Source organism: Arachis ipaensis, chromosome B4 (genome assembly GCF_059453495.1).
Source record: "Arachis ipaensis isolate K30076 ecotype BB chromosome B4, ASM5945349v1, whole genome shotgun sequence".
In the NCBI taxonomy this organism is placed as follows: Eukaryota; Viridiplantae; Streptophyta; class Magnoliopsida; order Fabales; family Fabaceae; genus Arachis; species Arachis ipaensis.
The window spans coordinates 144522144-144542057 of NC_142439.1; the positions used below are offsets into that span (position 1 = coordinate 144522144).

Consider the following 19914-nt stretch of genomic DNA (forward strand, 5'->3'; position numbering starts at 1 on the left):
ATCAGACTATGTAGGCACAGAGAAAGTATATGGAGGTAATGGTCAAGGTATGAAAATTGAGCATATTGGAAGTTCTTTCATGCATGCATCTTTATCTGATAGACCTTTCACACTTAGAAACCTACTGCATGTACCTACTATCTCTAAAAACCTTGTCAGTGTTGCTAAGTTTGCTTTAGACAATGCTGTGTTCTTTGAATTCTGGCCTTATGTTTGTAATGTCAAATGCCAGCTATCCAAGAAGATACTCCTTCAAGGTCTTCTTAAGGACGGGCTATACAGGTTTGAAGGGATTCAGGTTATCCCAAAAGCTACTAAACCCAATCTTTTACACTCCCCACTCACTATACCAACCTGCAACATCACTAAAATTCCTAAACAAATTTCTAAACAACTACAGTCCACAACCCATGACCCAAAAGAAGAGTCCAAAAATTATGTTCAACCTTTCATACCCTCAACTTTAGCTATCACAACCCCAAATTCAGACACCTCACCTGAAGCCACACTCCCCGCTACTACCAAATCAGCCTTACCTGCAATCAGTCCTCCAATCCCTTCTCCAACCACAACTGATTTTAGTTTCAGTCAAAGCACAAGCCTGGATGAAAAAGACCAAAAAAAGTTAGAAAGTCAAAAATATGTTAAAATCTACAGCTCTCTATGCAGTGCAAACCCTGCTCTATGTAAAAAGGAAAGAGAAACACCAAACAATAGTCTTGTTATTGAGTCTCTATCAAAAAAAGTTGGTCATGTAGAAGCAAACATCACTTGTAAAAGAGTCAGTGATATAGGTCAGTAGTGGCACAGAAAATTAGGCCACCTGTCTGATAAAGTAGTTACTCTTGTAATGAAACAATGTAATGTGCCAAGTTTGAATGGTGCAATAAATAAAGATAGCCTTAATCCATCTCTTTGTCATGCTTGCTGTATAAGTAAAATACACCAATTACCATATCTTGATTCTTGTACATCTTATGCACCTTTGGAATTAATATTTTCTGACATATGGGGGCCAGCACCAATATGTAGCAGATCAGGCTTTCGATATTATATCTGCTTTATCGATGCATGTACCAAATACTCTATCACTTACCTACTTAACACTAAAGTTCAGGCATTTAAGGCATTTCAGCAGTTCAAAACTGCTATTGAACTAAAAACAGGACAAAAGATCAAAGCACTGCAGACAGACAATGGAGGAGAGTACCTGTCCCTTGCATTCAAACAGTTTCTTACTGATCAAGGCATTCAACACAGGCTGACCTGTCCTTACTCTCATCAGCAAAATGGCACTGTTGAAAGAAAGCACAAATACATTGCAGAAACCTCCCTTACCTTACTAGCACAAGCTAACCTACCTCTCACCTTTTGGGAAGATTCAACCATGACTGCCACTTACCTCATAAATAGGTTACCTACCCCAACTCATGATAACAAATCTCCATTAGAAGCCCTTACCCACATTGTCCCAGATTTTGAATTCTTGAAACCCTTTGGTTGCACTTGCTATCCTCTCCTACGGCCATACAATGCACATAAGTTTGACCACAGATCTAAAAAATAATCTTTATTGGCTATGCTATCGATCACAAAGGGTAAAAGTGCTTATTACCAAATGGAAAGGAAATTATCTCAAGGAATGTGGTCTTCAATGAGTCAGAATTCCCTTATCCTCACCTATTCAATACCCCCAACCTTGCCCCACCAATTCACAATCCTTGCTCGCACCAAACCCCAATATTCCTCCCTGTCCCAACCTCCCTCACCCTCTTCCCTCGCCACATAGACCTGCAGCAAGTACTACTCTAGCAAGCACTACTCCCACTCCTTCCCATCACTCCCAACCTACCTCTTCCTCCCTGCATTCACCTCATATCTTGCATTCTATAAATAAGGTTTCCAATATTATTAATGACATACATGAATTATTACCTGCTGCACCTGTATCTGTGTCTCATAATTCTGTTTCTGCTATTCCTAACTCTGTGACTGCTACTAACACTCCTCCCATCAATATTCCCTCTATTGCAGATGCTCAACACTTAGCCAGGATTGAGAATATGCTGCCAGCTCCAGCAGCGCTGCCATTGAATCAGCACCTAATGCAGACAATAAGCAAATATGGCATCTTTAAACCTAAGACGTATGCAGCGGTTGTGCAAACGGGAGGCACTATTCCTTCTCCGCTACTACCCCACACAGTAGCCCAGGCCCTCACTTGTCCTCATTGGAGGAATGCGATGGAGGAGGAGTATGCAGCCCTCCTACGAAATCGAACTTGGCAACTAGTTCCCAGGCCGGCTCCCAGCTCCGCACCCATTATCGGTTGCAAATGGGTTTTCAGAATTAAGCAATACCCCAATGGTACGATCCAAAAGTACAAAGCCCGTTTGGTAGCGAAGGGTTTTCATCAGAGGGAAGGCGTGAACTTTTTCCAGGTTTTTAGTCCGGTTGTGCGCCCTCCTACTGTCAGGGTCATGCTCAGCTTGGCATTAGCGAAAGGATGGCGAATCAGGCAGTTCAAATTCAACAATGCGTTCTTGAATGGGGATCTTGAGGAAACAGTGTATATGACTCAACCTGAAGGTTTCATCTCTCCCACTCATCCTCACCATGTGTGTAAGCTTCAGAGATCTCTGTATGGGTTAAAACAGGCACCTCGTTCATGGTTCACCAAGCTCAAGACCACTCTCAACACCTTAGATTCAACAACACTATTTCCGACAGTTCTCTCTTTACCCGTTTCACTGCATCCTCAGGAATTTATATTCTTGTCTACGTGGATGATATCTTAGTTACTGGTAGCTCAGATTCTGAAATTTCCAGTCTAATCACCCAGCTTAATTCAATCTTCTCCTTAAAAGATCTGGGAGAAATGAATTATTTCTTAGGTATTGAATCCATCAAGAGGACTGACAATGAGATACTTCTCAGCCAGGCTAAATACATTAAGGAGCTGCTTGCAAAGGCCAGTATGCATGATGCAAAGGCCATGCCCACTTCAATGGCTTCAAGCTTAAAGCTCTCTGCACATGATGGTGAAGAGTTTCTGAAACCAGAATTATACAGATCCATTGTGGGAGGCCTCCAATACGCAACAATCACAAGACCTGATATCACATTTGCTGTCAATAAAGTCTCGCAGTTTATGCACCACCCTCTAGACAGTCATTGGAAGGCTGTCAAAAGGATACTCAGGTACCTAGCTGGTACATCCCAGCATGGTTTAAGGTTTCAAAGGTCTAGTGAATGCAAAATTTATAGGTTTAGTGATTCAGACTGGGGAAGTGATGTTGATGATAGGAAGTCTACTAGTGGCTTCTGTGTTTACCTTGGACCAAATCTAGTCTCTTGGTCAAGTAGAAAACAACTGGTAGTGTCTAGAAGCTCCACAGAAGCTGAATACCGAGGAGTAGCATCATGTCTTACTGAGATTATCTGGGTCCAGAATCTGTTAAGTGAGATGAGAATAACATGTACCACTAAGCCCAGTCTCTACTGTGACAGCCAAAGTGCTGTACTACTGACAGCCAATCCAGTTCTTCACAATCAAAGCAAGCATTTTGAGCTGAACTTGCATTTTGTCCGAGACTATGTGGCAAGCAAAAAGGTTCACATTCTTCACATTCCCTCCATGATCAAACAGCTGATTGCCTTACAAAGCCACTGTCAAGTGGCTCCTTCCACAAACTTAAACTACGCCTCAGAATTGTTGATAGAGAACAAAGAAACTCAAGTAGCAGGGTTGATGTTAAGAGAGAGCAAGGGAATCCAAGTAGCAGAGTTAAAAGAGAGTAAGGGAATCCAAGTAGCCGAGTTGATGTTAGCTGTGACGAAAGAAGAGAGCCCAGTAACAGAACTGCTGATAACAACAGGAAATTGCACACACACAAAAGCACCTGCATCAAAAAGGAGTTAGTTAGAATTGACTTGTCAGATCAGCAGAGTTTGTTAGAGGCAGATCAGCAGAATCTGTTAGAAGAAGAGCCAATTAGCTCTTCTAGAAATCTCTATTAAAACCACTTTAATTTTTCTTCTCAAAAAATCTGATACCTCACACTATTTGAGTGCCAAAATTAAAATGACGTTATTTTACAAATTTTAGCGTGATATTTGGACTCTGACTATTCATATCAGTGCTTTGATAATATTTGTGAGTCAAAAATTTTCTCAAAAATTAATATGAATTATATTTGTAAAATTTTAAGATTAAATAAAAATAATTAAAATTTTAAAAACTAAATTGAAGCCCGTTAATAAGTTTTGCACCTAATTGAGAATTAACTATGGTGAAAATTGGTGTATGTGAAGGAATAGTATAATAGATTTTAAAGGAGTAATCTTGAGGTTCCTTAAATTTGTTGCATTGTTGAATCATATATATACCAAGCAAATCTTATAAAACAAAGGGAGATTATTATCTCTAAACTTAGCTTGTAAACAGACAAATGATTAAATTGTTATCAACGGAAGAGTAAATATTAGAATTTATAACATGGCTAATTTTTTTATCTTTTATTTTTCAAAGACAAGTATTTAATTATTGATGTAAACAATAAAATTATAATATTAGTACGATTATTTTGGTCAACAATAATAATCGTAGCACAAAAATAGAATTTCCTAACAATAAAAAAGAACTCCTTGATTTGATAGACTTATTGATATTCAGCCACAAGTTAGTTATGACAGCTGGCATTAAGTTAGTTATTAGTTGTTATTAAGTTAGCAGAGGACAATATATAGGTGCAGTTAAGACAGTTACTTAGAGGCCACGTCACAAGTTTGTTAATTCTGTTTTGCTAAGTCTGGTGTAATAACAGAATCAATAAGAAGGGAATGCAATACAATTATACAAACACACAATTTAGATTTCTTTCAAAGTTCTTCTTTCTCACTAACTCTATTACTATTATATAAGCTGCTATTAATTAAGAGTTAATCAAGACATAATATACAAGAAGATATTTTGGTCACTGCATTAACAAATTTTCATCAAACACATCATATAGTTTATATGAACTAGCTGCAATATAATAGCAAAAGATACATACATATGTTACATATATATATATATAGATGCATTTTTCCTAACTGAGTTCTTTTTTTTACAAATATAATATATTTATTTAGCTTCAATTACATTAAAATTAATGTATACACCTAATTTTATTGTGTGACTGAATATGATACGTGTATGCTTAAATTTCGCCTTATGAATGCAGCAATTTATCGTTGGCTAATAATAAACTCTTAAATAAATTTTAGATATACGACGAATTAGTTATTGATCTGTCAAACTAAAATAGTATTGTGAAAAACAAAAAACAAATATGATAAGCTAAATTTATATTAATACAATAACTTTTTCACAAGATTTTTTAATTATTTTTGCATGGGAGTCCCTCCATCACCAAAGGTAGCTTGGTTTGGGAGCACATATTTGGTGAGGTTGTTAACATGTTCTTCAAAGCCTTGTGGTACATCAAAGTCCCATAAACTAAACCACAAGAAGGCATCATAATCTGCTGTTGTAGTGTCTGGCCATGAAGGTGATGACAAATAATCTTGGTGCATCAAAGGGAAGCTTTGTTGCTGCTCTAATAACATTGTTGGATTATTATTAGGGTAAATAAACCCCATATTATTGTGTTGATCATTGTAGTAGTTTTCTTTTGTCTCATCATCATAGGATTTGGTATTTTCATTATTATTGCTTTTGTTGGTGTCCTCCATTACTACTTGCTCTTTTGTCACCTTTGATCTTCTCTTTTTTAGCTTCTTGTTATTATGCTTGGAATCCTCTTTCTTTTTGAAGTGGGTTCTCCAATAGTTCTTTATCTCATTATCAGTTCTACCTGGCAAGTACCTTGCTATTGTTGACCACCTATACAAAAAATAGAAGTGAAATAATAATTATTACATCAATAATTTCATTCATAAAAGTGAGTCCATTTGATATATAAATGATAGCTAGAGAATGGATAGATACATCTATTTATTCACACAAATATGAGTTTCAATTTTGATGCACTAATAGTATAAAGTGTTTTATACAATCGTGCAATTATATTCATTTTTATAATCATTCACATGATCAATAGTTACTTTTATTAATGTAGCATTACGTAATTAGATACATATGTAAAAATACTTTACATACACTACATCAAAATTAAATTCACATGAATATGTGCATAAAATAAAAGTATAAGTAAAGTGAGTAAGTAGTGTGTGACGAATTTCATTACTTGTTTCCCAAAATAGCATGCAATTCAAATATTATTCCTTCTTCCATTGGTGTTAATTGACCCTTCTTGAGACCAGGCCTCAAATAATTCACCCATCTCAACCTGCAACTTTTGCCACTCCTATTTAAACCTAAATAATTCAGTTTGAAAAATGAGTTAATATATAAAGGAAAATAGAAATATAGGAAAATAAAAGACCATTGACTACTGTCTTTTCAATTAATATGAACTAAACCAATAATTGGAATTCACTTATCATTCTTCTAAGTAACTTTTTTCACCAACATATTTTTTAGAAAGAAAACTCACATATGTAATTATTTTTATATGAAGTTGATAGTTGAGAATTATTAAATAATAATTTAGTTAAACTTATCAAATTATTTAATGGTTCTTAAATAAGAACTTCACGTAAAAATAATTTAGTCAAACTTGTCAAATTATTTTTTTATTTAACATAAAATTAAAAAAAAATTGACAAAATATCTTATATGTAGTGATAAATAAAACTTTTTTTTTTTACCTTTTCACACTATAATTTCATTAAACATGTCTATTTTTTCATGTATTTTTTATGCATGCAGCATAGGGTGTGATTTGATCTTAGGAAGGAAAAAAAAAGTTTGTATTATAATTTGAGAATCAAAATAAAAATATATACTAGTTTAACTTAAATAATTACCTGTGAACTTGGCCACAGAACTCCACCTACACTCCCCATGCAAGGTGACATATTCAGTGAGCAACTTGTCCTCTTCATGAGTCCATGACCCTTTCTTCCACCCTCTCTCTGAACCCATTATCATAATCACCATGATTTTTTTATGGCCCTTTCTATGACAAATCATGCTCAATCTCTTGCTCTCAATATATACCATCTTCTTGTGGGCCTTTTTAACAATTATTTAATTAAGAATAATAGGCATTCAGAATGAGAACTTTGAATCAAATTTTTCTTTGTTGTGATGTCATATGTTTCCTCATTCTTCTCTCTAGTTTCCCTTTCGATCCCACAAGAGCTAATCTTAATCTCTTGGTGCTTCACAGCTTCATTATCTTCTCCAATGAACATGGAGCAAGTGGATCAAACAAATCTTGTGTCTAAGTACGGAATTTTGTAATTAATTAAGTACAAATATTCACGCGCAGATAAAGGAAGCATAAATATTTTATTTAAAAAAAAAAGTTACCCAATCAATTTTTTCGTTCACTATCAATTAATTTTTTTAAAATTATTTTATTTATCTTAAATTATAAATTTTATATCTTAAATTATAATCTCTACAAAAATTTGACTAAATAAAAATTAGTTTCTTACACTTTTTTTTTATATAAAATCAATTTATTTTGTAAGTTAAATTAAAAGAAATAATATTTGCATCACTTTTTTGTTTATTTTTCTTTTATTATATAAAATACAATTTTTTTTATCTTCTTTCATTTTTTATTAATTATTTTTAATATCAGAAGTCAAAAATGTAGAAAAGAAATATACACGTAAAAATATTGCATATAACATTCTTCCTAAATTAATACACATTTCTACTATTAAATTACAAGCTAATCTTATCTAAAATAAGTTCTTCATGCTCTATTCCATATTGAAGAATATATAACAATAATTCATATATTAAAAAAAATCAGTATAGATAAGTAAATAACTCATTTATATCTCACACCATAATCTTAAGCCAAGGAAAAAAAAAATGGAGTTGGTTGTTGCTGTCCCCTTGAAAATGGCTTTGGAAGCAATGGTTATGGCACAGGTGTATGATTAAATTAAATTAATCCTTAATTCCACGATTTAGATTGCATAAAGATGAATTAATGAAATGTATTATCAAAGCATGAATGATTTATGTAATTTTATTCATCCTTGTTTTCTGCCAACCGTACGTGGGTCGTGTGTTTTAAAATTGTTCAATGAAACTAACCATTAAATTTGAGCATAGGATTCCAATTAAGGTATAATGGGGAACAAAACTTTGTGAAGGGTTAGTCACTAAGTTAACACGTGGCCTTCCTACTGTAATTAGTAGCATATACTTTATAATTTGGTATATCTTATTAGGACAAAATTCAAATGCTTGACCCATAAGAGCTTTACCCTGGAAATAGGTAATGATAGTAACTGAAACAATTGAATATTGTAAAGGTGTTTGCCAAAAAGACATAGAGAAGAAACTTCAAGATCTCATAAAGTTTTCAAAAACTTTATGTGTATATATATATATAAGATTTTTAGATTTTTTTTAATTAATGATGCTAAATGCATATTAAAAATCAATTATAAAAATATGTGATTGTTATCTCATAAAAAATTTTTGTTATATTGATTATTATTTTTTATAAATTTAATTATTTTGATAACTAATTATTTAACTAAAAAATATGTAAATCAATATAAACAAATATTCATAAATACGTAATAATTGGTTTAATTATTTTTATTCTTTTAAATATGTTTATTTTTAAAATATTATTAAATATATTTTTTAAATAATAAAAATAAAATAATATAACATATATGATAATTTTTAGTTAAAAATAAAATATAAAAAGAATATTTATTTATTTATTTTTGTAGATCCACAAATAACAAATATATACATAAAATCTATAATTCGATCTAATAACATTGTGAATAGGATCAGATATGATAATCTTACGAATCAAATCAATATCCACGATTAAATTCAGATAAATAACGTGAATATACAAATTGAATCTGATCTATAAATACTCCTACATATATATGGAGTGGTGAAAGAAAATAAAGGATAGCTTTATGTGTCTAATTGGCCTTTGAAGATATAGACAATGGCAAGCAATATATAATATATAATATATAATAGAGCATATTGGTGTACGTGTCAGGCAAAGATAAGATCAAAATCCTTTTTCCCAAATCTAATAGTAATGACTAATGATGCATAATCAACGACAATTGACTTCAAATATTTTTCTCCACACAAAATGTTTGGCGCAGTTTATTGAGCAACTTTTTTAGTTGTGGAAGAAGAATATGCTGATCTTTCCAACTAAGTCCATATATAGCGTAAAGTATGTAAGATTTGATTATATCGCCAAACATTACCTGGCTTATCTTCTAGACGTATCTAACCTATGTTAATTCATGCCACAAATTAAACAATGCATGCCCCCCATGGCCATGTGTAGTAGAATATATATATAACTTTTAAGTGTATCGATACATTAGTATTTTAATCATTTTTAATTGTTAATTTTAATTGTAAAAAATATATAATATATAAAATTAAAATTAACTATTAAAATTTACTGAAATATCAATTTATTAGTATACTTAAAAGCTTTTCTATATATACATAACTGAACTTATGTAACATCTAAGATTTGCTAGGCTTAAAAGTATATGATGAAAAGGCATTATTTTTGTATATGATCATTACAATAATTTCTTCTACCTGTCATCAAAACCTTAAATATAAACAAAAGCAACATTTGTAACAACATATACATAAGTTACTGAAGAATAAATCACAATAGTATTTTAACTTTAATTCACTGATTCACTTAAGTAAATGTTAGAGATCAAACATAAATTTTGTACTGTGTATAACAAGTAAGAGAAAAGATAGAATAGTAAAAAAATTTAATAGATCAACCGTTTATTTTACTAATTTATTTGTACAGGTTATACAGGTTGAAACTTTTTTAAAAAATATACATTATGAGTTATAATTTTATTAGATCTATCTGAAGAAAATTAATATCATCAAGAATTAAATTATTTACCTGATTTATATTAATTGGTAGGATCAATACTAAGCAGAGATTAATTAGATTGGACGTTATTGATCATATGGATAAGATTTGTGTTTTATGTAAAAAAGAAAACGAGAATAATTTTTACTTATTGATTAATTGTGAGTTTATATGACAGGTGTGATATGCTTAGTTATATGCTTATAATAAATTATAGACTATTTTAAAAATAATTAAACAACACTTTAAAAATTAGACAAAAACTCCCATAGAAAAAGACGAACGTAGATGCCTAATATTTTACTCTTGAGATAAGTACTTGATTAATCAAATAGTCTCAAAGTAGTATTATATTGTATATCGAGATCATTTGACTAACGCCGATGAGAGAAAAGATTATTAGTTTTATTGACCCGCATGCATCATGACCTTTAGTCTAAACTTAAGCTTGTTTAATGGTAAGAAATAAATAAATTGATGTCCAATATTAAAGTTAGTTAGTGGACGTAAAGGTATATATTGTGGCTGTGGTCAATAGATTTTAGCATATCGGAATTGCACTTCTACCTACTTGTATTAAATAGGTTTAATTACTCTTTAGATTTTAGTTTGAAATTTTGTAATTGAATTGTTATATTGCATTAAAAGTATTTAATTAAGTTATTGTCAATATTTTTTTAAGAGTAAAGTATCGTTTTTGTCCCCCAACGTTTAGGGTAAATCCTATTTGTGTCCCTAACGTTTAAATCGTCCTATTTGTATCTTTAACGTTTATAAAAGTGATTCAATGTTATCCTACTTTCAATTATACTAATAAATTAAATTATATTTTTCAATTATTCTTATTTGGATGTATTCATTCTCAATTAGGTTTCACTTGGATGTATTCGATTTTAATATTATACCCACTATTTTTGTTTAGATTCAATTATGTCCCTAGAAAAGTGAATTATGTAAATGTTGTAGGAATTAGTTTCAACATTTGATGAACTATTTTTCGAAGTAGATCATCGATTCTATCCCAGACATTTGTATTTTAACTTCAAGAAGTGATTTTTAAACTCAAACTAAAGTGCTTATGATGTGTAATTGACGGCAGGATAACATTGAATCACTTTTACAAACGTTAAGAATACAAATAGGATGATTTAAACGTTAGGGACACAAATAGGATTTACCCTAAACGTTGGGGACAAAAACGATACTTTACTCTTTTTTTAAAAAGTATAAAATATCATTGAAATATTTGTTTTTAATTAATAAATTTAAAATATTCTAAAAGTAAGTATAAGAAGATTATTACATAATTTTTTCTGAAAGATAACAATTAGCAAAGATGTAATTAAAGTTCTTTCCTTTTTTTTCACTTTTGTGTACTCTCTTTTTGGTTTGATTTGGGTAGATTTTTTTATTTGATTTTGGTAATTTTTATTATGAAGACCAAAACAAATTGGGTAAGAAAAGCCCAACTATATATACCATCCGGCCCACATTATATGCATGCGAAAAATTTGCGCTGACAATCAATTCCTTGACCCAAAAAAAATCAAAGGTTTTCCACCATACCAATCAAACCAACTTGTGATTAATTATAAATTAATCGGTAATACTATATGACCAAGTCATTTTAGTAATTAATAAGTTCAATTAAGTTAGTCTAATAGTTTATTGATACAATAAAAATCAATTAAAAAAACGGTTCCGCTACGTTACCAACAGCATATCTGCCAACTTCTGCCAACTCTTATTTATAATTGTGTTTCATAGAAGTGTGTTCGTGGATGTGTCTAATAAAAATGTCTTTTTTATAGCTGTGTTTAATAGAAGTGTCTTTATAGATATATTTTCTGGATGTGTCTCTTTATATATGTATTTAAAATATATTAATTATTAGACACATCTACGAACACACTTCTATGAAACACAATTATAAATAAGAGTTGGCAGAAGTTGGCAGATAATATGTTGGTACCCTATACTTTTCCTTAAAAAGAAAAGTGACGCATAAGATGAAAAAAAAGAATTAATTAAACTTGTTTATAAAAATAATTTCTTCGCTTGGTATTTCTTTAAATTAAATGTTTAAACAGTGGTTGTTTGCCAGGTTTAATTAATGTTGTTTATAAGTTAATTATTTTCCATAATTGATAAGCCTTTGAACAATATTCTTTCCCTATTAGATCAAGCATCCCACGAGGTCCATCCATTTTTTTTTTCTCTACCAAACAAATCATTGATGCTTGTCTGTCTTATCATATCATTGCACCTTGTAGCAAAATTAAAAGCTATTTTGAAAGAGAAACATGATAACTAGTCTTAATTAGCAGGAACAAAGTAAAGTTAAATAGACGGGAATTAAAACAAAAAAAAAGTGTAAATAGATTTATCATATAATTAGTATAAGTGTACAACACTGTCACAAGCATGTGCATGATGCATCTAAGGAAAAATGAATGGTTCTTAGACGGATGCCGATTTTGGATGTGTGAAGCATGAAGAATATTTAGGGTTTAAAGGTCATTGTTGACCTTACAAATTAATAAGTAGGTGTTCCCTCTTGTATCTTGTTTGCTAGTTGTATGTATATATATGGGAACTATTTAATTATCAAGCAACGACAGTCTTTTTACTACACTTTTTTTTTTAATTAGGATTTGACATTTGAAGTCTTAAAAAATGATAGGATTAGGCAAATCAACTTTTTTTTCGACTTTTTGTTAACGTGAAAACTCAAGTTTATATCAAGTTGATAACTGAAATTATTAGATGAAAATTTAGTCAAATCCTATAAAGTACGGACACTTCCCTGAATTATCGTGTATGCGTGTCGGACACATTTCGGACACGACACTCACCGACACTCGTCCGACACATGTGTGTGCTGTGTCCAACCGTGTCTTAATAAAAAATAAAAAATTCTTTACCGGACACGCCTGGACACACCTAAATACCATCGCGTATTCGCGTGTCCAGTCTTATTCTTAAAATAAATTTAGATATAGTATATATTATTATTTATTAAAACAAAAAAATATTTTAAATACTTGATATAATTAAAATAAGATATTAAAAATAATTAAAAATTTTAATTTATATTTTAATATTAATAAAATATCATTACAATTCATCTAAAAAATACTTTATATTTTATATATATGCGTATCCCCGTGTCATGTAAGATTTTAAAATTCGTGTGTCGGCGTGTCCTGTGTTGTATCATGTCCCGTGCCCGTGTCAGTATCTGTGAATCATAGGTCAAATCATTTAACCGATATCATATATATTCATAGCTTTCAATACTATAGTGATCCAGGTTTATGTCATTTTAAGTTCATATAATAATTTACTTTTAGAAGTTTAAGTAATAACCCTTAGTACAATAAATAAATAAATAAATAAAGCTATGCAAACAAGTTTTCTTAAGGCATTGGTTAAAGTTATCACTAGTAAAAATTTTAAATCTTTTGAGCTATTAAATTTTTTCTATTAAACACCTTGACTAGTTTATGAAAAATAAATAAATAAAAAATATATATAGTTCTTGCTTGAACCAAAAATTTATGATGTATGCAATGGGAATAGTAGTCTCTTGCACTTTTGGAAAGATAGTCAAAATCATGCACATGGCCTTTGGGTATGTGTGGATTATTGGCTTATAATGGAATCATAGTATAATGTATATATGTCATTGCATTTAATTTGCTAAAATCATTGATTGATATATAAATATAGCATGTTGAATCAAATTGAGAGCAAATGCTTTAACAAATATTCATTAGTCATAATAATCAATTTAGAAATTAAATGGTTTAACTTGAAGTGAACACACAAGCACACATATACTACAACCTTTTAACTTATTTCCCTCATGCAAGAGAGTGACAAGCTAATAAGCTAGCCATGTGCTTAATTGGAAGATGTTCCAATGCTTTTGGAAACAACCAACATGACTAGTATAGAAAAAACATAAACTTATTTAGAAAAGCAACACATATAAATATAGAAACAACAAAACTATATAATTTTATACAAAAATTATTAAATTTGTTCAAAACAAATTACATAATTAAATAAAGTAGATTTTAAAATTATTCAAATACAATAATTAAAAATTGGTTACATTTCTGTCTTATAATTAATCTATATAAACTATTACAGGGTATAAAAATTTCAAAATTTAAACATAAACCGCTCTAAAATGTCACAATTTATACACAAACTAAAACATAACATAACAAACCTTTGTATTCTTTCGCTGTTTATATTGTAACATTATAAAAACTTTGTAAACCTTGCCAACAAGTAGATTTATATAATAGTTTTTGTTTAAATTTTAAAAACTCTACACCATATAGCACTTTTAATTTAGATATGGAAGGGAAAGTAGTGTAGGATGCAATTATGGAGTGTATGGGTGCTTTACGTTAGGGGGTGTGCATGGCCCGGCCCGATTCGAAGACCCGGCCCGGTCCCGAACACTTTAGGGGCTAATTTGGTGTGATTTTATCGGGTCTAGGGCCGGGTATGAGTCTCGAAAATAGACCCGGTCATAATTTCGGGTCGGGTCCGGGCCATAGCTTGGGTCACCCGAAATCGGCCCGGTGGCCCGGTCATCATATATAATTAATATTTTGTGTTATTAGTGATGGATGATGGCTATTATTATGTGAAATTTAAGTGTTGTAAACCTTAATATTTTGTGTTATTAGTCATTATATATAAGACTATAAGTTAATATTTTATGTTTAAAATGCATAAGACTTTAGACTAATGCATAATCTTGTGTTATTTGTATTGATTTAAATATTTGGTGTTATTAGACAATATTAGTATTGATTATGGTTATGCTTTAATTTTAGAGAAGAGTTAGTTCTTAGTATATATTTATAAGTGAATTTTACCATGTCAAATAATGATTGGAGTCTTGAAAATTTGGATATTTTTACATGCTAACTTACAAGAAGGTATCAAGGTAATATAATGTTAACGGCCCGGTTTTCACCCGATTTTTACCCGGTATAATCGTGGCCCGAAAGTGTATAGGTTTCATCGGGTCTAGGGTCGGGTTCGGGTCTTAAAAATAGACCCGGTATATATTTCGGGTCGGGTCTGGGTCACACCAAACCCAGTTTCACCCGGCCCATGTACGCCCCTACTTTACGTAATTGTGGTGTCAAGAGCAAATTGGACTTTTTGATTTGTATTTAAAAAATTAAAAAAATTTGCAATACACAAATCGGATCGTCCGATTTGTGTTTTAGATAATTAAAAAAAAATAATAGTAAAATCGGACCATCCTATTTTTGTTTTCAAAATAAAAAAAAATAAAAGTACAAATCGGACCTTTCGATTTGTGTTCTTAATTTGTTTAATAAAAAAATCAGACAATCCATTTTTTTCACTTTATAGTTCAAACAAAATTGTCCCTACATTCATGTCTAGCACCACCCACTTCTATAACCATGCACAACACACACAGTTACGTATCCAAAAAATTGAACCACTATGTAGTGATTTATATAAATTAGTTGTAAGACTAAAACATAACCAATTTTTAATTATTGTATTTGGATATTTTAAAATCTACTTTATTTAATTACCTAATTTGTCCTTAATTTTTTATCTCATCAAAATTAAAGTTAAAAAACCTAAAGCAACAATAGAAACATTCTTTTCTTATCTATATTAAGTCGTTGTGTATCTTTTTCTCTCTTTTTTTTTTATGGAAATGGAATAGGACAGGGATAGATCGATAGTCAGAGAGATTAATGAGCTGTGAATGGACTATGGAGTTATCATTTCATCATCAGCAGTGTTTCACAGTCAAGAGAAAATCGCTAATAATTAAATGAAGAAAATTATTTTAAAATTATATTAATTAAGGCTTATTATTTGTTTGTCGATTCTACGTCGTCGTTTTTTCCTCCTGCAAGGCTTTTACATCCATCAATTGATGAGCAGGCTGCGTCACCTGGCACTGTACATATAGACCAATAGTAGCTCGACACGTTTCTGCTGTGACACTTCTTTCCTATTATTGCACCCTCAAGACCATTGGAAATTGATGAACATCTGAATTCAAATGTTGTCATCAGATGATGCCACTTTTTTATTATAAAAAAAATATAAAAAAATAAAAGACTAAATTTTCATTACATTTACTATTTTATAAGTTTTTAACTTAAAAGTATCGCTGATTTTTTTTATATAGAAAAAATATTGGTGTTTTTTGTGGAAATGGGATTATTTGGTGTAATTACAGATAGGTGGATTTTGTAGGTGAGAAGTCAACACGTGGGGGCGTGTTGCAACACGTGAGGGGCGTGTTGTAACACGTGGCAATATATTAGCCAATACGTGCTGTAATACACTTCAAATATCAATATTTAACCAAAACACCATCTCCATTTCCATATTAAAAATAATTTCATAAAAAGTATTCTTAACGAGTGTTTTAAATTAAGAATATAATGTAATAAAATAGTTATGTATATCAATTTAGATAATATTATATTAATAAAAAATAATTATAAAAAAATATAATTATACGATTATATAAAAAATATTTTATAATACTAGTACATTAATATTAAACTTTTAAATTAAATCTTTATTCAAAATACTTATTATATTAATATGTGAAACTCAGGTGCAGTCAATTTTACATGAAGTTGTTAGTTGAGAATTGTTAAATGATTTAATTAAATTTTTATCTAACGATTCTTAATTATCAATTTTCCGTAAAATTTACTGCATATTAGGTTCCACCTTATTATATAGCAAGACTAAAGAAAAGAAAAAATAAATAAATAGAAATACAAAATTAAGATAATGTTTTTGTTAGGGGTATTAACTAGAGGTAGTTATAACCCAAACCCTAAAATCCAAAATTACTTCTGATCTCCTTTAATTTGACCTAACCGTACATGTTTTTGCAGCTACCCTAAACAATCTATACTGTTAGAGTATTAGTATCACTGTGGTTTGGGCAGAAGTATCCAAATTATTGGCATTTCTTCTTTTTATTATTTTTATTTTATTTTTAGAGATAGGGTATAGTTTTGGTATAATTAATGACGGCACCATAGCTACAAGAAATGGCAACTAGCTAGGTTGGTTTGTATAGCATCCAAATTCCAAAATGTCTAAGTTAAAAAAGAAAATAATAGACTATGAGTTGGCATAATAATTCACTCAGTTTATATGGAAATGCAGCTTGGAAATGATATTTTTCCAATATGATCTTGGTATTCAATTATTCACCATTCATGTTAGCAAACAAGGGTTTTTCTAATTAAGTTGAACAAAGATGGTTATTTAGCTGATGTGTGGTTGCCATTTCGTTAATTACCACAAAGTAGTGATGATTAATATTTAGGGGTGTTCGCGGATAAAATTGGATATCTAGATCTAATTTGCATTAAATTCATCGAATCCGATATAATATCCACACTTTTTATGTTTAAATTTGATAATCCAATTTGATCTGTACATCAGATATCGGATATATCTAAAAAATAAAAAATATATTAAAAAGTTTATTTTTATAAAAAAATCAATAAAATCTTTTTTTTATTTTTTTAAATATATTTATTCTTAAATATTATTAAATCAACTTTTCTTAAATAACAAAAAATAAAATAATAGAATATATATAAATAATGATTATTAATTAAAGTAAAACATAAAATAATTATATTATTTATTTATAATTTAGTGTAGATTTGCAACTCACAAGGTCTTATGGTTTTGTCTTTGACGATAAAAATGATAGATGAAACTCTCACACTCATCAAAACGCGTCATACTAAGGAAAAGTATTTACACTCTTATAAAACATGCTTCGTTTTCCTATCCAACCGACGTAAGACTTTACAATACAGATTAAATATAAATAATTATCATAAATTTACAAATATAATGCGATCCATGAACACCCCTAATAATATTTACTTCTCTAATAACGTGGTATCATTATTCCTTTGTTTTACATAAAAGTAGTGTTTTAATCATTACCTATTGTTTCCATATCATGAGACAAACGCAATTACACACTATATATCCTTTACCACGCTGAATAAAAATACTAATAAGGAATGATTAGTACGTAGCTCAAAAATTAACAAGAGGATAAATCCCCAGGGTGTTCAAATTAAAAACTCATAGGTACACACAATAAGATAAAAGAATAATTGTAAGAATGTTTAAATAAATTAAAAGCTGATACATAGGTACAGCTTTGTCGTGTTATATATATATTGACAAAATGTTTAATGACTTTAATAATTAATATAATAAAACAGAAACCCATGTTATTTTTTCTAATTTTTTTCCAGTGTGTATATATAATGTAAATTAAAACATATTCAGAAAATAAATAACATGATCGAAGGTATATAATTTAGTGCATAACTACTGCTCTACAAATAATTAGGTGCAATTTCCTAAATAATTTAATTTCCTGCAGCTAATAAGAAATTAATTTACTTCATCATAGCTTAGGCATAAGAGGTGATAGGTGCTAGAAAATGTTCTTTCAAACCAGTAGAATTATTAGTGTTGTATACACTTGAATTCTCCCTCTATTATTATTTCTCCAAAAGATTCCAACCTATATATATATATATAAGAATTAATAATTCACCGTAAAATATCCTGCTAAACAATTTTCAAGCATCAACAGTACAGTCACAACAATTATATTTTTTTAATTTAAAAATTTAAATAAATTTAACATCAATTATTTTATTTACAGAAAATATACCTTTAAATTCGTTAGACACACATATGTAAATGCTTATATTAAATTATTTATCAAAATAATTCTCATGTCAATAATAAAATTCAAACCCAAGTCAGGTAATTTTCGCACCAATTTAAGAGTAAGTATCTAATTTAATCTTGTATATTTTTCTTAAAGACCTGTTAAATTTTAACAAAAAATAAAAATAACCACAATTATTTACTTTTAAGATACAGATAGTTTTTAGCTGAAAATAATATTTCTTTTTATGAAAACAGGTTATTTGATCCTTCAAAACCATATAGCTTTGAGTGAAAAATGATCTATATATCTCAAAAATAATAATTAAAATCTGTTTTATCATTTATTTTTGTTTAAAATTTTACAATTTACAATTTTTTTATTTTATCCACGGTATATTTCGATCCAACATGTTAATAATTCCTAATATTTATTTAAGTGGATTAGTAAAATTAGTTTAAAAATTTATTATAAATCCAAATTTTATTAAACACAAAACTAAATTTAAATTTTTAATATTTATTTAAACAGATTAAATAAATTGACCTAAATTGGTTGCACTCTAAAATTTAAGAATGACTGAGTGAAAAAAAGTGACTGCAGTGCATTACATCACTACTGAAGCTGGAATCACTTCACTCACCGTTTTAATTTCCCACCATACAAATGACACAATCACTAAAACATTGTTTTCTTTATTGATCTCATTATTAACTTGCATGAAACAGAACTAATGCAACTATGTAATCCATTAATAAAGTGACACGTGTGTAGATCCATTTTAAGGTATGTGACGAAGTTTTGATACTCATGCCTCTATACAAATACAAGAAGAAGAAGAGGAGAGAGAGTGGAAAATGACATGCCAAACGATACAACATAACACGTACCTCACCACGCGCCACAAACAACGGTAAACATGGTGGGGGTGTTTTACACGCGCCATGTATGCGCTTGCTTAACATGTATTCTTTCCAAAAATAGCTTAACATGAAAAAGCATGGGAAAAAGAACTTTACATGAAAATAGAAAGTACCTATAACCCTAATAAGCCCCACCCAGTTATTATTTTTCTCTCTTTCAGATTGGAACTTAAAAAGAAGAAAACTCATCGGTAAATATTTTTGGAAGATTTTCAAGTGTACCGTC

The 19914-nt window shown here is 30.0% G+C and overlaps 1 protein-coding gene across 1 annotated transcript; it reads right to left on the minus strand.

Annotated features, from left to right (window-relative positions):
• Positions 1-5388: 5388 nt before the first annotated feature.
• Positions 5389-7069, minus strand: MYB121 (myb domain protein 121). The gene is made up of 3 exons (XM_016340786.3): positions 6937-7069; positions 6255-6384; positions 5389-5890 (listed from the first exon to the last, which is right to left on the minus strand). Exons 1-3 carry the CDS (start codon positions 7067-7069, stop codon positions 5389-5391), a joined length of 765 nt encoding a protein of 254 aa, XP_016196272.3.
• Between the last annotated feature and the right edge of the window lie 12845 nt (positions 7070-19914).

Bases quoted from the DNA above. Each gene is read 5' to 3' on its own strand.
- MYB121 (XM_016340786.3), bottom strand. From the start codon at position 7,069: ATGGTGATTATGATAATGGGTTCAGAGAGAGGGTGGAAGAAAGGGTCA. The intron at 6,385-6,936 runs GTAATTATTTAA...TGAATTATTTAG, and splicing joins TTCTGTGGCCAAGTTCACAG to GTTTAAATAGGAGTGGCAAA. The intron at 5,891-6,254 runs GTAATGAAATTC...TTTTTTGTATAG, and splicing joins CATGCTATTTTGGGAAACAA to GTGGTCAACAATAGCAAGGT.